Consider the following 20,193-nt stretch of genomic DNA (forward strand, 5'->3'; position numbering starts at 1 on the left):
GCCATCTGGCATCAGAACCAGGGGAGGCAGGAGATATGAAGGGAGGTAAGAGGAGGAATAATCCGAACAAGAGAGAGTTACACAATGGCACAGAGGCAATGTCCCACAACAATAGAGGAAGAAATGACCAAACAAGAATAGCAGCTACAGGGGAAACTCATGCGTCTGCGATGCAGCCTGTGCCTCCCAACCAGATGCCAGAGCAAAACCGTGCTCCATGAATTAAAAAAAGGGAGCAACCTTGTATTACAGAGGAAATCAGACCCCCTGTTCCTATGTGGTCTCAGTGGGAAGCAAATTCTGTGGATATAGTTTCCCAAAGAACGTATCATAGAAACTTGGAAGCTATTATTTTAGGTTAAAAATCAGTATAAGCAAGGACATAATCCTATACAGAAAATTGACAGACTACTTATAAATGTTAGTTATACCTAACATAATATGGTGCAGAGCACAGGACCCCTGAGAACATCTCATGATTGACTTTTAAGGTCTTCTCAGGAATGGTAGAGAAGTGGAAGTGAGTTCTATTTTCAATGGCGCCACTTTTAGAACCTTCTCATTTCCTTTGGTGGAGCTTTGTGACAAGCTAAAAGGTCATCAGGATTATGCTGCTGGATTTGTGATCACCTGACAAGTATTTGTAGACCAGGGACCAGAATTCCACTGGCTTCAACGACATGGAGACTGAGGCATATTTTAGCTTTAGGCACCTAGAAGTCAGGGTAACTACAGATAAAAACACTTCCAATCTTCTCCAAGTTCTGAGACCTTGCAAGCTCTCAGTTTTTATCCTGTCAGTGCTCATCCACCACCACTCCCTCAACAAGCACAGGCCAGCCTAATGGATTATGAGAAGTCTCATATCAGACAGATGCCCTTCTCTCATAAAACATCATTTTAGACAAGTCTACATTCAGCCAACTCCAAAACCTCTCAGAGAACCCACTTGAGATCCTGAACGCCTAACCACCACACAGCGGATGTCGGGATCGTGGAGACCAAAGGAGTGGCTTGGTAGACTCATGAGCAGTCATAAACACTTTTGAAGCCATGAAGTTCCAGGCTTATTTATTACACAGCAATGGACGACTGATACAGGTGTGCTCACACCAGAGACTCACCTGTGCACTCGTACTGCAGACCTTTCCCATAATAGCCCTTCTCACAGATGCATTCAAATTGACCCGTGTGTGTCCCACATTTGCAGCTGGCCATTCTGTCACAGCAGTCTTTCCCAGCCTCACAGAGATAAGAGCAGTGGGCCATATCCTCTTGGATAAAACTCCCAGAAGGTAGATCTATCAAGAACAAAAGATATGAGGCAATTTAAAAAAATATATGAACAGTTGATTGTTACATTTATCTAGTCATTACAAATCAAGAGCAAACTGGAGGAAAGAAAGCCCTTCTCATCTGTCTGTTTCCCACTGTTCCCTACCTCCACCCACGTATGAATGTGTATTGTTTGCAGGAACATACTCTGGGGGTTAGTTTTGGCCAATTCAGTTATTTCAGTCTGGGACTTCATCCTAAGTGTTTCAGGCCACTTGGGGTCAGGCAGAAATGAAGCAGTGTAGACCGGAATCTCCAGATGCAGCAGGCAATTAGCACACTTGGTGCTTCAGATCACTCCTCTGGCTTCCACCAGCAGCATTCCCTGACCTCTGTGTGAGGTCAGGCAGCCGTAGCCAGACTTTCCCAATCCTGTTCAAGTTAGAAATCAAACCATGCTCCTGACCACTGCGTAAGAGTGCTTGCTGCCTGTGGGTTACTGACTCTAGAATAAAGAGCATCATGTCTGTAGTTTGATTCAAAAATATTAACACATACGTTTAAGAACATAAACCATAATCTAGTCCACTTCTTAGTTGTAAGCACAGAAACACATGTTATGTAGTAAGAGGCCATACTGAGTGTGTGAGGCAGGAGCCGGAGGAAAGCATGCCAGGAATCCTTCAGTTCAGCCATTCAGACAGTGGCTTAAGGCTGGGTTAAGGCTGAGCCTGGATGGATGGCCTGGAATGGAGCAAGTGATTAGTCTCTGTCTCCAGCTGAAGAAGTTAGAAAATCTTAGACTGAATTCCAGTGCTCGGGTCAGGCTACTACGTCCAGATACAGGGCTGGGCCCCGAGTAAGAATGCAAGTGGGTGACTGTTGGCAGAGCAAACAGCCTGCAGAGGAAGATCTGGGAAGGAGATGAGAGATGGTCTCAAATGGGAAACGTCTGCCCGGCAACGAGGGACGGAAATTAGGGGAGACTGAGCCTCAAAGAAAGGCACCTCAAGCCCAGAGCCAGTGCTATGGGTGAAAGGTTTACACAGAGGTCCCTGGGAATTAGTGCTGAGAAACTGGACCAGAGGTTTGTTTGCTCCAGAGAACCTTAGGGAGCAAGCAAAGCCTGGCCAGCAATGCTGGTACAGTAGCATTCTGGCCCAGGAGAGTGGTAAGTGGAGGGATAAGTAAGTGGAAATCTGTTCTGCAGCCTGGGGCTACTGAGAGTATTCAGAAACATCAATGTCTGAAGGCTGAGAGTGGGTCCCTCCAAGTAGAAAAGTACGGAGGAGAGGTCATTGGGCTCACCCCTCATGTGGTTGTATTTTTTTTTTAGTAAATGTGGAGCATCTTCTTACCAACCCTAGAGAGCCAACCCAAGTCTGACATATTCTAGATGTGAGTTTAGTGTATTAAAGGCGACACCTTCCATGAAGTCCTAGTGTGCGCTAGCAAAACAACCTTTTCCTGGAAAGCCCTGCCTGCTCTTATTTCTGCACCAACTCAATTTAGGGCAGAAGCAATTGTCCCAAAAGACAGAGGAATGATTTGACTAGTGATTCATTTGATCCAGCACATCTAGAAGTCACAACACCCAGAAGTTCATACTCACAATTAGTAATGCCCACTACCCGAAATGTAGCCTCCCTGTTTCCCCAGATAGCACACCACTCTCTTTAAGAAAGGAGAAACAAACAAACAAACAAACAAACAAAAGGGCTGCTGTTCCCTCTGACCACATGCTAGACAATGAAGCCTCGGCAAGATGTGAAGATTTCTTCCTCTTCAGAAATCTGTGGTACATATTATTATGTAACTCCTATTTTGGATGAGGAGAAAAGATTGAAACCCATACTTGATTGCCTGAAGCAATTGATAACAAATAACCCATTACTGTTTATATTTAATAAGTAATTAAGTGCAATAAAAGTAGACATTGGGCCTTTATAAGTGCATTCAGTGATTTCCTCTTTGTTGTATTTACTTAGTCAGTGTATGTGGGCACACACTGGATCCCTCTTTTCACCGTAGGAGTCCTGGGGATCTGACTGAGGTTGTAGGTCTTAGCAGCAGGCACTTTTTACCCAATAATGTTTCAGGTCTCATCAGTGATTTTCTAATTGATTTTTATGCCTTAAACTACTTGATCCCTATAATGAGCCTGAGAAGTAAGTACCACTTTCATTGACCAGAACCCTAAGAAGTGTTAAAAGACAGATAATTTGCCTCCAGATCATTCACTTAACAGATGATGAAACTAGGATACAAATCCAAGAATTCTGAGTTTTTATGGCCTACCTTCTAGAAATTAAACCCGTTGTAGGCCTAGGATTTAAATCTAAGCCACAGCAATAGACTCGTAGTCCACTCGAAACTCTTCTCTTGGAATTCCATCAGGGATAACCTGGCTCATTTGAGCCTCACGGTTTCTTTGAATTTATTGTTATGATTTCTGCCTTACATTGAATTTTTTTTACTTGAGAACCTGCCAGGATCATGGGTTCAATTTGGCACATGGCTAAATCTCCTGTCGACGCCTCACAATGTGCTTGGATTCTTTTCTCAGGGTTCATATTACAGCAGGCAAGTTCATCTAACTAAGAATCGTACAATTAAACATTCTTATACACGGTGAGTTGAGACCACCGATGAAGGGCACTTGCTAATCCGCCCCCCCCCATTAGGGCTGATGTTCTTATAACAAAAGCCGTTTATCTCCAAGGTGTCAGGGCAAGACGTGTGTTAAGTAGTCAGCATCCTATCTTCCTGTGTATTTCTGGAAACATTCTGGTGAGATTCGATGCTTCTGTCTCAGAATGTTTACTTCATCTGTCCAGATAGCTGTGAATGTGATCTCAGTCACGGCTTCCCACTCTGTGTGTGGCCTCCAAACACACCTCAATTCATCCCATGGATCTAGGTGGGAACATATGGATGTTCTAGGGAAATGCATCGCAGCTGTTAAGAAACGAAGCAAAACAAGGTTGCTGCCAGATCAGCATGCCATCTCCGGGCAGTTCAGAGTCTCTCCTGACACCCAAAGCACTCACAAGCCTCATGCTCCTCCAAGAGCAGCGCAATGGTTTGAAGTCACTCTTCAATGAGTTTCATGCAATGAAAGGGGAGCGGGGTAGGGGGGAGAGACAAGCATTTCAAGGTACCTGTAACCCTATTAGCTTCTCTTACCTTCATGCAACGCCCTGCGAGCTAAAGCCTCAAATTCTTCAAAACTGTGGAGCAGGTAGCAGTGTTCTTCCTTCGGGGTGGAAGCCATGTCATTCAATTCCCGGATATTCCCCTGCCAAATCCCGAACGTGAAGATCTCCACTCCGAAGTCCCGCAGCGATGCTGCAATAGGTCTGGGGTCTCCGCCGTTAGAATAGCCATCGGTGATGAGAAATATGACTTTGGTGGAGTTTTCTCTAGAGTGACGAAGGATTTGCTGTAAAGACACAGAGAAGATCCGAGGGTGAGAGGAAGGCTCCGCTCTGTTTCCTGGCTAAGGCAGTACTTGAGAAACACTGGTCAGTGAGAGGAAAGCAGAAGCAGGCACAGACTGGGATCTGCAATGGCTTCATGGATGCACAATGAACCTCAAAACCATTTAAAATGTGTCATCGTCACCATCATCCTCATCTCCACTGAGCTTGCTGATGGAGAACAAAGGTTTACAGGATGACTTTGACACACTAATTGCCACTTCCTGTCAAGCTAATCTATCCATTCTCCAGACCTGGAAACATGAACTAACCTTGAGTTTTATGCATCTACATTGCATCTCTCTCTCTATGTCTTTCTATGTAAACCACCATTAGACACCCTAGAATAAAATTTTATCAGGACATGTCTTTTCCAGGACTTATGATGGCTGACCTCCTTCCTATATTTGTTTTTCCACGACTCCTTCAAAAATGTAGAATTGATCCAATGCTTCATCTTTTTGGACCACCCAGGATTCACATAAAATTAGCAGGTTTTGGCAGCATCCTATCTGCATGAGAAAACATGGATTCACGAAGCCTGACATTTGAGCTTTATTGTTTTAGGACAGGTCAGTCTGTTTTACCAAGTGCTGTAATTCCTTCACTGTGAACAAAAGCAGGCAAGCTTTTAACACCTCGTTGCCAATGATGCTTTACAATATCAGATCCAAAGGCGCAGGAACTCCAGGTGTGACCTGGCATTGCCACCCAATTTCCTTCCTGACTTTTCATTAGGATTACTTGAGAAGGCAAGGAAGTGGTGGGATACAACTTCTAGCAAGTTCTTTGGAGGTAGCATGGTTATTAAGCAATTATGAGAGAGGCCACTGTGTAGTTTCAGAAGGCAGACCAGGATAGCAACAGTTATACCCGGCATGTTGTCAAAATCAAAACAAGATAAGATTTGAAAGGTATGTTCAGTTCCACTTACTTAAGGGACTAGATTCACGGGCCTATTTATTTCAGACTCTAAGCTCAGTATCCGTATAAATGAAAGTCTATCACTATTTGCTTAATGGAACTGCTTAAAATCAAATTATTTTTACCTAAACTTTGCTACTGTGAGCTGTAACTAAAGCTGCCAAACCTGAATTTAAAGAAAATCAAACTAAAAAGGACTCCAGAAACTATCTAGATAGAGGACCCGCAGTTTGAGAAGAGGTGGTTTTAAGTGTGTCACCACCGCAGTCCTCAAGATTCAAGCACAATAAAGGGGGCTAAATCTAATGGGAGCTTAGAAAATCAGGCACAGAAGGCTGTGTGTGTGTGTGTGTGTGTGTGTGTGTGTGTGTGTGTGTGTGTGTGTGTATGCGTGTATCTGTGGGTGGGTGTATGTCTGTGTGGGTGTCTATTATGTATATCTTTGTATATGTGTCTCTGTGTGTGTCTCTGCTTGTGTGCTTCAATGTCTCTCTCTGTGTCTGTGTATAGGTGTGTGTCTGTGTTGGTGTCTATGTGTGTCTTTGTATATGTGTGTCTGTGTGTATGTGTCTATGTGGATATGTGTGTCTGTGTGGATGTCTAGGAGTATGTATATGTGTGTCTGTGTGTCTGTGTGTGTGTCTCTGTGCTTGTGTGTTTCAGTGTCTCTCTCTGTGTGTGTATGTCTGTGTGTGAGTGGCAAAATAGCATACACAGTGTTAAGAGACATTCCTCAAATACACACCGTGACCTCAATCAACAGCCTTCAAGGTTTTGGTTTTTACAATTTAAAAAGATGATGAAGGACAAGATGAAGGACTTGATGAAGGACAAGAGGTCTGGGATGAATATGTGACAAATGTGAGACTTTTCTAAGCTCCAGGAAGAGCCTCTGGGGATAAGGGGAGGGGAAAGACAAGAGAACAGATGTTATAAGCTTGTGTGAGACTCTGAAGTCTCTACACACCCAACTGAGTCACAGAGGAGATGACAGACAGACATCTCCCGAGGAACTGAGGGTCACAGGTCCTCTCTGCATTTGGATGTTCAGATGGCGGCATGGCCATGAATAAGGCCATTGTGCAACTCAGAAAATGGAAGTGCAGAGAGCTGAGGGGTGAGCTTCCCGCAGGTAGCTTTGCAAAAGGAGAGTAGAAGAAGAATTCTAAGCATGACTCAGGAAGTATTAGAAACTTCTGGTATTGGGTTTTGCTGGACGTCCATACATGGCCAGCCTTGTTTCCTCATATGGAGGAATGGCATCTCAAAGAAAAATTCTGGGCAGGGGGTAAAACACATGCTTAGCATGACCCATACCTGGGCTCCATCCGCAATACAATACTGAAGAAATGCCCACAGAATACTCATTCCACTCAGCTTTATTAAGACAGAGTTTTAAAAAACCATCATAAGATGATGTTCTGTCTTAGCACACAGTGTCTCATTCCAACGGGACCTCAGGATACCTTGGGCACTAAGTAGAAAGTATCATTTGGACGTGTGTGTGTGTGTGTGTGTGTGTGTGTGTGTGTACATGTGTGCCCACATGCATGTATGTGCATGTGTGTGCCTGTCTGTCTATCTGTCTGTCTGTCTGTCTGTCTGCCTGCCTGCCTGCCTGCCTGCCTGCCTGCCTGCCTGCCTGCCTGCCTGTCCAGACAAGAGATGAAGTGTAGGGATGAGAGGAGAAGATGACTTTGCAACACAGCTCAAAGGTATTCAGAGTGGCAGTCCCTGCATTTCAAGGGACAGGACGGTTCCAGTCAGAAAAGTGGTTTTCTCCCAGTGTGATTCACTGAAGTTGGGCCATTTAAATTCCTCAATATGGTGAGTCTAGAGATCCAACTCAATCCATATCTGCCAATACAGAAGAGCTCTTCCTCCGCTCAACAGAGAGCCGCAGACACTTCTGCCTCTTCTCCACCCCAAGCCCACTCAAATATTCTCCTGTGCTTTACACCAAGATTTTTATTTTTGAAATTCCAAATTCCACATTGGATTTTGTCTTTACTTTGCTGTACAGTATAGAACACCTTTCATTTTTATTCAGCCAGATAAACATCTCCCACATTTCACTCACTAATTGGTCCTCTTTCTTCTGTAGTATTCTCCTGTCTCTTTGCTCTTGGTTGATACCACACGGTTTAGGGTGCTGTTGCTACATGTTCTTTCTTTATAATTGTAAGGAAATTTTAGCCATCATGTTTTCTCTCTCTCTCTCTCTCTCTCTCTCTCTCTCTCTCTCTCTCTCTCTCTCTCTCTCTCTCTTTTTACCGTATTTGTGGTTAGACCTAAATGTTTCCTTTGCCAACTGAGCTTGAGAATCACCTCAAGAAATTCTTCTGTAAATTCTTTCTGTTTGACCCAGTAAGTTCACTTCTAAAATCCATCCCAAAGACATACAGACATACCCACAGAGACACCCACACCCACGCACACGCCCACAACGACACCCACACTGTTAAGGACCAGCCCAAGTAGAAATGAACTGGGTGCAATCTCAATACCATTACCCACTAGAAGGAGCAAAAAATTTGTGAGGAAAATGTTGAATTTCAGTGCAAGGTTGGGAGCTGTAAAATGCAGGCTGGGGCATCGTCTCAGGACAGAAATCCAGGAAGCTTCAGGACTAGCAAAGACAAGCCAAGGAAACCAAGAGCAGCTGGAAAGCCCCTCTGTGGGCCAAATAATGGGAGGCGTGTGTATTGACAAAGATGAGAAAATTGAGTACACGTAAGTGTTTAAAGGTTAGTGTGTTAGGTATGTGTGTGTTTTTACATTTGTAGTATAGATACACCAAGGGGGGAGTTGTAAAAGCATAAACAGAAATTGGAATGGGCTGAAACACTCATATTACTCACTACTGTTTCTGAATCGGGAAGAGCCCAATTCTTTGTTTAAAATAGGATGAGGCAATTTGTAAAATTCTATTTTTCATGTTGGGAAGGAAAGCCTTCGTTCCAGCCCTCCAGGATGCAGTGGCTTGTGTCTGCATCATCTTTGCTCTTCACTATGAGTTAGTGACTTTTTCTAGCTCCATTCAGAAGTCGCATCTTTACAGACACTCCGCTATCCTCATGGTCATTTTGAATGGCTAGTTGACAAGGTCATGGCAGCTCAATGCAAGACATTGAGACCATGAAAATAATAATGGAAAAGAGAGAAAAGTAAATTTTCTTTTTCACTGTGGTACTCTTCATAGTGCACAGTGTAAAGTATATGCTCATAAGTGTTTGTTCAATGAATGGACTGGGTAAACTTTAGGATATTGGAGTGAGTTGGTCTTGAGTAAGTAGTAGGAATGTGAGTGTGTAAACATAAACTATTTATACAAAGATATTCTAGGAGGAGTTGGAGAGAGGTAGTAGAAGGAAGATGTGATCAATAAATGTTGTATAAATGGATGAATAAATTCTTTGAATTTTTTTCAAAGAATAAAAAATTCTCCTTAATATAAAATAACATTTTATTTTTTCTTTGTGCCTTCTAGAATAAAGAACTCATTTCCTGGAGTGTTCGCATCAGTTCAGCCCAGTGCCTTTCCTTCACCTGGGTGTGGACCTCAGCATATCCTTTCTCCAGTTACTGCTCATCACACACACACACATACACAGCATGGTTTCATCTGCATGGGAGACAGAGCCATGGCTCAGTGCACCTCTTCCTACTGTGGAGGACCCAGGTTTAGTTCTCAGCACACATATGGTGGCTCAAAACCATTCATAATACCAGGGAATCTGATGCCTGCTTCTTACCTCCATGAGCACCAGGCACAGAGGCAGGTCAAACACTTGTGTACATAAAGAAAAATAAATAAATACACTTTAAGCTGTGATTCTGCTTTTGCTCTTTTTGTAGAGTCACTGATGAGTATTTCCAGGAACCGTGAGCTCTGGTGGCAAGTCCATGCATGAAGCTGAAGATAACAAGAATAATGACTGGACAAGTGGTCCAGGCAAAGAATTACACAAGATCTGGGTTTGGAATGTGCTTTAAAGATGGACAAGGGAGGATGCATGACTGAAAATAATCTACAGTTCTCCCGGTCTTTTCGCCTCATCATGTTTGAGTAAAGTCACAATTCACTAGACCATTGTTTCATACCAGGACTCCAGAGTCATATGGGTCTGTGGTAATAGCCACGGAATGTGGTAGAAGTCTGGCGTTTTTCTTCTGTCTTTCTGAAATAGTTTACATCATCTGCTACAGATTTTTTTTCTCCATAATACTGAATGAGACAGAGGATTTGCTGCCAAAGAAAAACTGGAGATGGACTCTGCATGGCAAAAGGTTATCTCCATCTGCATTGTATCAAGCCTCTGATGTGCTTGTATAAATAGCTGAAGGAAAATAGGCTCTGAGTCCAGCAACAGTGATCAGAATGATAAAAATGCAGCATTGTGCAACTCAGATTTAACAAGGGAGATCCATCACCGTTACACAAGACTGCACCCCCCAACTCCCACCCCGACCCAAAGTATTTTCCTTCAAAGAGCTGTTGCAAAAACACTGGAGACAACGGAAGAGGTGACAGTTGAAGCAGAAGGGGCCAACACTCTCTCCTGAACCCTGAACTCTAAGCCTCAGGAGGACACAATATGAGCCACTGCAAGGACCAAACCACAATTACCCACTACAACCAGCCCGCCCTGAGCATGTCAACTAGGAAAGGTCATTAGTCACCCTTTAATGGATTTCATACAGTGGACAAATCTACCCTGTGACTGTGTCCGAGTAACGCTTTGTCATGGAGCAGAAAATTAATAAATTAAGCCAGAGTTTCAACTTGATTTCTACCCAGTGTGAAACTGTAGTATATATGCAATTAAAGGGGGGGTCTATAAGCATGAGTAATAATTTGAATGGGCTGAAACACCCATGTGACACATACATTATTCAGTACTATTTCTGAGGAGAAGCCCAATCATCTGTTTAGAACGGCACGAGGCAATTTGTTGGGAATTTCTTGTTGGGAAACACTGGGCACCGACTTAGCCCTGGAAGCTCCGGGGAAGACATTCCTCACGTTCACACCTCAACTTTCTCCAAGGTTCAGCTGTTATTTAGTTACTATTTTCACTTTATGCTGTCTGATATTCTTTGGCTCAGAGAATTATTTTCTTTATGTATGTCCTGCACTGTAAAGGAAAAGAAGTTTCTCTGTTGATTCACCATCCCCTAGATATCACCCATTCTAGTCTCCCCACACACACCAGTTCGATCTCATCCTAATGCCTTCTGGATCCAGAGGGAGCGCCTCAAGCCTTCTCTTGCATATCTTTTCTGTTGTTGTTTGTTTAATGGTATTATTTTCTTTTGTTTGGTTGTTTGGTTTTCGAGACAGGGTTTCTCTGTATAGCCCTGGCTGTTCTGGAACTCACTCTGTAGACCAGGCTGGCCTTGAACTCAGAAATCTGCCTGCCTCTGCCTCCCAAATGTTGGGATTAAAGGCGTGCACCACCACTGCCTGGCTAATGGTATTATTATCTTCCCTTCTACCTCTATTTAATATATATGATATGTATACCATTACATATATGTATACATATATGTATACCATTAAACAAACAACAAAAAGGATACATACATATATATATATATCATTATCTCATATATATGAAATGTTTAAGAGAAAAAGTTTTTAAAATCATAAAAGAATTAAGACTAGCATTGTACTTTAACTTTCTAGCTATAATATCTCTTTATTTTACACAGCTCTCTCTTTATTTCCTTCAATATTTCAGCCAGTTTTGTCTTAATTTTAGTCTGTTGTCACCCATTTTTCTCCTCTCTGAATCTTCTTTTTATTCTATACATTGAACTTGGAGGTCACCAGGCATGGCAGCAAGCACCTTTACTCACTGAGCCTTCTCACCAGCCCTAAGTTATTTACCTTGAGACAAAAGTGCAAACAATGGCTGACTGTAGAAACTCAGCAGATCCCAAGTAAGTAAGGAGTGAAGCAGTGATTCAAGTTTCTCAGCATTATTGAAGATTCTTTTGAAAAGTCTAGCCAACATAGTAAGACATATCATTACAAAGGGCTGCTCTGTTTTGTGACTACTCTGCCTCCTCCCTCCCTCTCTCTATACATATGTATATATATCATGTTTATAAAATAATTCAGTGTTATTAAAAGATAAAGAAAGTTTACAGATTTCCAAGCAAAAAAAAGAGAGAAATCACAGGAAACTAGGTGTACATTTTCACCAAAGCAAACAAAGGCAATGAAAGAAAGAAAAACTACTGGAAGAAGGAAAGGAGGCAGGAAGAGAGAGAGGGTAGGAGGGAGGGGAGGGAAGAAGGGAGGATGAACAGGCTATTAGTAAAATATACAAAAATATTTAGTTGTATTATGCCAAAATGTAGAAAATTAATTAATAATAAAACATTCTTGACTTCTCATGTGGTTATGTTTGTTTTAATTCTGTTAAGTTATTAAACATGTGGAAGAACAGAGACTCCTGGGAAGGCCCACCTGAACCATCTGAACCTGCAACACTTAGAGTGCATTTGAGAAAGTGATCAAAGTCTTAAATTTTTCACATTAATTTGACCTTAAATTCTATAGTTGTGAATATCATAAGAAAATAGCCACCAAGGCATGTACCCATGCGCGCGCACACACACACACACACACACACACACACCACACATACACTCTCGAAAGTCTTTATATCTTAGAGCAATTTGAAATAACAAAAAAAAAATCAGAAACTATAAAATTCCAACAACAGAATGCAAGCTATATAAATACAAGGCAATCACATAAGACCGTTACCATAAATGAGTACTGTATATAGGGCATGTGTGTAAACATAGGCAACAGACACATCAAAATATCAGCTCTCTCCCAATAGTGTATTTGGGGGATTTTATTTACCTCTTCCATGTAGAGTTGTAGCATTTCCATATTTTCTCCCTCTCCTCTCCTCTCTGCTTTCCCTGGAAGATATCATTTGAGCCTCACCTACAAGTCAATGGCTCCTAAGCCTACATCAAATTAAGCTCTTTGATGGCCCCATATGATATCCTAGTGGCCCAGTGGGCATCTCGGCCTGAATGTACTACACGGTCTTCCCAACTCTCTATCTGCAATTCATGCACAAGTAAGAGTTTTAACACCCATTTTCTTTCTTTCTTTCTTTCTTTCTTTCTTTCTTTCTTTCTTTCTTTCTTTCTTTTTTTCTCCCTTTTTCTCTTTCTTTCTTCCTTCCTTTCTTTCTTTCTTTCTTTCTTTCTTTCTTTCTTTCTTTCTTTCTTTCTTACCCAAAACACAACAAGAAGAACAAACCCCTGTTCCCTTCCCCCTCCCCCTGCTCACTACTCCACCCTCTCCTGCTTACTGGCCCTGGCATTCCCCTACACTGGGGCACAGAACCTTCACAGGGCCAAGGGCCTCTCCTCCTGTTGATGACCGACTTGGCCATCCTCTACTATACACATGCTGCCAGAGCCATCAGTCCCACCATGAGTATTCCTTGGTTAGTGGTTGTGTCCCTGGGAGCTCTCAGGTTACTAGTTAGTTCATATTGTTGTTCGTCCTAAGGGGCTGAAAACCCTTCAGCTCCTTCAGTCCTTTCTTTAACTCCTTCATTGGGAACCCTGTACTCAGTTCAATGGATGGCTGTGAGTCTCTACTTCTGTATTAGTCGAGTGCTGTCAGAGCCTCTCAGGAGACAGCTATATCAGGCTGGAGTGCCCTTCCTTCAGTCTCTGCTCCATAGTTAGTCTCTGCAACTCCTTCCATGGGTATATTTTCCCCCTTTTAAGAAGGAATGAAGTGTCCACGTTTTGATCTTCCTTCTTCTTGAGTTTCTTGTGGTTTGTGGATTGTACTTTGAGTATTCTGAACTTCTGGGCTAATAACCACTTATCAGAGAGTGCATACCATGTGTGTTCTTTTGTGATTGGGTTACCTCACTCAGGATGATATTCTCCAGATCCATCCATTTCCCTAAGAATTTCATAAATTCATTGTTTTAATAGCTGAGTAGTACTCCATTGTTTAACACCCATCTTCAGTTCCTCCAATATGGCTCCATATCCCCTACCTTCCAAGATTAGCATTCTGAGTAATCTAGAATGACTTTGTCCTGTTTATCACTGTCAGTGGCCACTCAAACTAAGCCATTTCACCCCCACTGCCTGCCTCTTAGTTCTGTCATCCCAGCCTTGCCCCAGGTGCTCATTTAAGCATCTCTAGAGGACCGAATTCTTTCAAATCTATTTTCTGACCTGCCATTAAGGTTATTTTTCTGAAATCCCAAAGCAATTGTTTTTCTGAACTTTAAATATTGCCAATCTGTCTGTAAAGTGAAACCTAACCTTTTCCCAGGTTCTATTACTATCTAGTCCTAATTAATCCTTCCAGCCACTTCCCTGTCTGCTCTTTAGTTCACCACACCACTCCTCACTCTTGCTTAGCTATTCCACCCACGCTGGGGCTTTTGGAATGAACAATACTATCTTATTGTTTGTAGGGCCTGAAAACTCTTCATAACTCGTTTTCATTTTTCCAAGATGCCCCCCATCTTCTACTGGTCTTCCAGAGCATAGGTCCAAGTTCATCTCATAGAAACTTCTTCCAATTCTTCTGCCATAAAATAAACTCATCTTGGTAACTTTGTTCTTCTTTCATTATTCTAACTCCATTGAAGTAAAGCTAATGCTTGTTTGTCTGGGTATAACTGCAAGGTATTACATGACAAATTAATCTTATATTCTTATTCTGTTGGTGGGTAGGAGCCAGACGAGGTGTCACATGCCTGAAATTCATAGTGGAGACAGAACTATCAAGAGTTCAAAACCAGTCTGGGTTGAATGAAACCCTGTTTCCAGACTAACATGAAAAGTTGCAAATGAACAAATAAATAGATGCTATAATTTTTGCTTGCTCTATTCCAATGTGCAGGACAAAATTATAAACCCGGGACAAAAACCTATCAGAATGAGTCTTGTTGTGCCCCTCTGAACTGAGATTGATAAATACAACAGATCCATATTGAGCCTCTATAACACACAGGCACTGTGTTGAGGTTTTCCTAGCTGTGCTATCTGGTGAGAGAGAGGAAGCACTAACCAACTCACAAAAATGTCAGAATCACGAGAGGAGTATTTTTCATTAACTGGGCCTTTCCATTAACGTTGTGATTTCAAATCAATCATATTTAGCATGTCTCATTTATTTGAAGTATTTACTCAACCTTAATAGACTGAAATTCTAGAAAGGGAAAAAATGTTGGCTCGGGGAGTCTTCAGGCTGTTTGTGACGTCTAGACAAATCACAGAGGAACCAGAGGGTCGGAGGTGAACTTAATCTCAGATTTATGGGTCCAGAGTTTATCCACCCACACACATGCCTTAGTTATTAAACAAGGACACACACCAGTTTGAAATGGACCCATGGGGACAGTATACCACATTGGGAAATGGTGGGCACGGGAGCTGATGAGTTGCAGACATAGTCCAGACTATAAAACAACAGAATGGATTCACAAGGACCAAACAATTCCTACTCCTGACAACCTCCAGCATCCAGTCCTTCCACACAGAGGTCCGGAAAATCTGAACAGTAAGAATGGACTCACCAGAATGCCAGCAGTGCTACCACATGCATGCAAGCTGTTAAGTCAATGTAGATATGTATCAAATAAAAGTCCATTATTGCCGGGCGGTGGTGGCGCACGCCTTTAAACCCAGCACTTGGGAGGCAGAGGCAGGTGGATTTCCTAGTTCGAGGCCAGCCTGGTCTACAGAGTGAGTTCCAGGACAGCCAGGGCTACACAGAGAAACCCTGTCTCAAAAAATTAAAATATATATATATATATTGGATGAACAGAAATCAAGATAAAGAAATAGTGAGAGAAGTTGAGGAAAATGTATACATAAGTGTTTTACATTTGTACAGCTATTCCAAAGGTCCTGAGTTCGGATCCCAGCAACCACATGGTGGCTCACAACCACCCATAATGAGATCAGATGCCCTCATCTGGCGCTGTCTGAAGACAGCTACAGTGAATTATGCCGGAGCGAGCGGGACCAGAGTTCAATTCCCAGCAGCCATGCACATGACGGCTCACGGCCATCTGTACAGCTACAGTGTTGTACTCATACACATAAAAAAAGTATTTTAATTATAAAATGTTATAGTAACAAATGACAATGATTTAGAAATTCCATTGTGGGCTAGAGATGCAGCTCAGGGTTGGGGTTGCAGCTCAGGGCTGGGATGCAGCTCAGAGCTGGGGATGCAGCTCAGGGCTGGGGATGCAGCTCAGGGCTGGGGATGTAGCTCAGGGCTGGGGATGTCGCTCAGGCCTGGGGATGTAGCTCAGGGCTGGGGTTGTAGCTCAGGCCTGGGGATACAGCTCAGGGCTGGGGATGCAGCTCAGGGCTAGGGTTGTAGCTCAGGGCTGGGGATGCAGCTCAGGACTGGGTATGCAGCTCAGGGCTGGGGATGTAGCTCACTGCTGACCTACAGCTCAACAATCCTGGGTTCCACCCCTGGTACCACAGACACACAAAAGATACTATTTGAAAAGTTTAATCATGGTTATGTCTACATGATAACATACTTAAAACATATTATTTAGGAGAGGATCATCTTATAGAAGGAAAATGTTCATTACCCAACTTCAGAAATAAAAATTAGGAAATATTTTCCTGTGTATTATGTATAAGTGTTGATGAATTCACACATATATAGGATAAGAGTCACAAAGCTATGACAGTTGTATTTTCTTGCATCATCTAAAAGTACTAATGGCTATTTTATTTTCATAAGGAAGTTAGACACAAATGGGAGTTAATTAAAAATTTGTAATTATCAGTGAATTAAAGGTATTTTCACTTAAAAATCGTCTTAGGTCACAGTCTATGAGAAAATAACAGACACCGTGCTGCCTGCTTTTCAAAGTTAAATGCAGCATTTTCTTTTTTATTATTACAGTTACTTCTTGGCAGTGTCATACATGAATATAATGCAATCTGATCACCCTCACTTTTAAGATTAAACAGTTTCAAAGGATGCTTTAATCATACTTGGTGGTCCATAAAGGTTGAATATCTCCTCAGTTGCCTTAAACAAAGCTGGAAGTTTACTGAGAGCCTATACAGCTTTCCCAACCCAAGGCCAAGGAGAAAAGCTGAAGCAAAGACTGGAGGAAGAAACAAGAGGTGTCTAGGATCCAAGGTGGCGACTCCCTTCAATCTTTCACCGGTTTTCTATTTCTAGGACAACACAGCCTGTGGTCTGTACCTCTCCTCACATCCATGTTCACTTTCCTTACATTGGTAGGATTCTTGTGTCCTGTGTACCGACTCCATTACATAATTACTGGTAAAGCCAACCTAAAGCAAACACAGATTTATTCTCCCTGGACTCTTTGTACCCCAATCAAAATTGCTAGGAAGAAAACCATAAGGAGCCACCTCAACCTCTGAGAGGCTGACAAAGCTGGAGAAAGACTAGCTCTGTGGGTGGTCAAGACAGAAGGTGGGTGGGTGATATTCAGTGAAAGGTGTTGTTGACTGACAAGTGCCGAAAATAGAAGTCCTCAAAGAGAAGAAATAACTTAATGGTTTACTTAGACGTTTCCAATAGAGAAAATGATACAAAAATTTATCAGGTCAGCTCTCTTTCCAAAGGAACACCAGATACTGGGCAGCATGGTGGGGAAGTTGGGCGAACTCAAGTGTAAAAATATTTTTTAGAGGGCTGGAGAGATGGCTCAGCAGCTAAGAGCACTGACTGCTCTTCCAGAGGTCCTGAGTTCAAATCCCAGCAACCACATGGTGATTTATAACCATCTATAATGGGGTCTGATACTCTCTTCTGGTGTGTCTGAAGAGAGCAATGGTGTACTCATACACATAAAATAAATAAATAAATCTTAAAAAAATGTTTAAAAATATTTTTAGAAAATATCAAAATATTATTTATGATCCAAAGTCATTAGGAAAAAAATGATATTTTTTTATGATATATTTTAACTCCAGGAAGGAAAACATCAGCCTGTATTTAGGGTGTATAAAAAAGATGTGGGAAATCTAATTATTCAATTGAAAATATCTGGGCTTCCACAGCACTGATCTGCAACACTTCAGAAAGCCAGAGAGATTTCATGTCAAATCTATTAAGAAATGGAAGACTCATAGGGTGAGGGTTGAAGGGAGATTTTTAAGTTCATGAACTTATGATGTATTGTATTTGTTATAGTTGTGTAAATTTATTTTTAAAAACACATTTAATTTGTGACATTTATTAGCATTCCAAGTAAATGATATTTGGAAGTTTGCTGTATTTTTCTTTTCTTCTCATTCTTGTTTGTACAAATAATCACATTAATTAAACATGGAGCAAAGTATTCTGTTTATATCTTTTAAAAGCACAAGCTAAGTCCCAAATGAATTAGAGTTGAATTTTATTCACAGATTAGATGCTGTATCACAGTGCAGAACCTTAATCAGAGAATCTGACATCCCAAATGCTACAAACTAGGGATGTTTTAGCTCCATTCTGATGTCATGAGTGGAATATTCCAACAATGAAATTTTGCCCACAAGAAAAATCATAACACTATTCTATAAAATGACCTATAGGTTATGTGTTCATAAAATGTAGATAAGTTTTATGCTTAGAATTAAGTCCCATCTCCAAGACATCACATCATAAATATGCAAATATTCCAAAGTTAAGAATAAATTCTGAAGTTCCAATACTTCTGGTCTTACTCAAATGGTGCCAGTATTTAAATTCTCAGTCAGGGTCTGCTGTGATAGTCACACCCAGCATCGTCCCAAGGTGTGGAGTATATATAGTGTTATCTCTAGGGGATTAAATAATCTGTGCAGTTTACTTGTGTGCATGCCTTAGAAAACTGAGTGTTCTTAAAAAATGATTTATAGGCTTGGGAAGAGAGCTTAGTGGGTATGAATTAGAGCAAGAGTTCAGATCCCCCAGGACCCCCAGACATATTGGGCTCAGTAGCCCATCTGCCTGGAATCCCAGTGCTCCTGTGGGACAGGAGGCAGAGACCTGACACTCCCTTGAAGCTGGATGGAGATGAGACTCCATTTCAAAGTGGAAGGGAAGAGAAACACCAACATCTGAAGTTGTCCTCTGACCTCTACAAGCATACTGTAGCTCACATGTGGACACAGGCACGTACACACACACACACATACACACACACACACACACACACACACACACACCGGCATGCACATACATACACACACATGCAAACACACACACACACATACACACACACACATACACACACATACACACACACACACACATACACACACATACACACACACACACACACACACCGGCATGCACATACATACACACACATGCAAACACACACACATACATACACACACACACATACACACACACATACACACACACACACATACACACACACACACACTGGCATGCACATACATACACACACATGCAAACACACATGCACGCACAGGCATACAAACCTTTTTTTTTTTTTTAATGAGTAAGATTTATAAACAGCCCTAGTTTGATATCTATAGTACTTTAAAAAAATATTTTGGGGGTAGAAGTGAAGGTAAACTTTGAAGATCTCAAATCAGGATAAATGGAATTTTAGTTGAAAGACCAATAAAATTCATAGGCTTAATCTTGAGCTGCGTGATTGACAGTTACACTTAAGGTGTCTAGTACTAAAAATGTTGACTTGTTTTGCTTGAATCACATTTTTATCTTAATAAAGAATATGACTTGGGGCTGATCTTGCATTAGATAAACCTAAGAGTTCATGCATCTAGACAAACATGGGTGATTTGAGCATATATTTTGTTACTTGACATGACCCCATAACATCTGCAGGGTGTGGCCTCTGCAGTGATTGGCCTGGGATATGGGAGATGGGTGCGGATACAGCTACAGCACATGAAAATGCACACACACACAAAAACCATTGTCTGGACTGAAGTTGGGTAGGATCAGTGAGGACAATGAGTAGGGATTATCAGGCCCCTCAGATAGCATTAATTCAAATGGCAGCCCCCAAATGCTCATAGGCCTTGGTGATGTGTCTGCTCTGTTGTACCACTATCATCCTTCTACCCAGGTTCTTCTCCCAGCTGTCCTCTCCAGAAAGACTTTACATCCAGTGTCCCCATAAAGCACACATGGGTACATCGTGAATGCACTAGATCTTCTGATCATATGATGTAGACAACAGAGGTAGCTTTGCACAATGCTGAAGAGCTAAGACTTTGGTTCCCACTACCTAGATCTGAATTCCAGTTTGTCCACTTACCCACAGTGTGACCTTGGTCTTACCCACTTTATATGTGTCTCCTGAACTTTGGGGACAATGACAATAATATTATCTAACCGAGGTTTGCTCTTGTGGGGTTTCATGACTTCCTATAGGGAAAATGCTGTCAGGGTGCCTGGTAACTACCTGTCACTCAGCACTCTTTGCAATGATTTAATTCCACTATGTTGCTAGAACAGGCATGT

The 20,193-nt window shown here is 41.9% G+C and overlaps 1 protein-coding gene across 1 annotated transcript in view; it reads right to left on the reverse strand.

The window, feature by feature from the left end:
- Svep1 (sushi, von Willebrand factor type A, EGF and pentraxin domain containing 1) overlaps positions 1-20,193 on the reverse strand; it is a 182,408-nt gene that overhangs the window by 149,586 nt on the left and 12,629 nt on the right. The window contains exons 2-3 of the mRNA XM_031377490.1: positions 4,462-4,717; positions 1,125-1,301 (exon numbers count right to left, since the gene is read on the reverse strand). Coding sequence (XP_031233350.1) covers positions 1,125-1,301; positions 4,462-4,717 — 433 coding nt within the window. The remainder of the gene's footprint in view (positions 1-1,124; positions 1,302-4,461; positions 4,718-20,193) is intronic.

The sequence above is a fragment of the Mastomys coucha genome, unplaced genomic scaffold (genome assembly GCF_008632895.1).
Source record: "Mastomys coucha isolate ucsf_1 unplaced genomic scaffold, UCSF_Mcou_1 pScaffold18, whole genome shotgun sequence".
In the NCBI taxonomy this organism is placed as follows: Eukaryota; Metazoa; Chordata; class Mammalia; order Rodentia; family Muridae; genus Mastomys; species Mastomys coucha.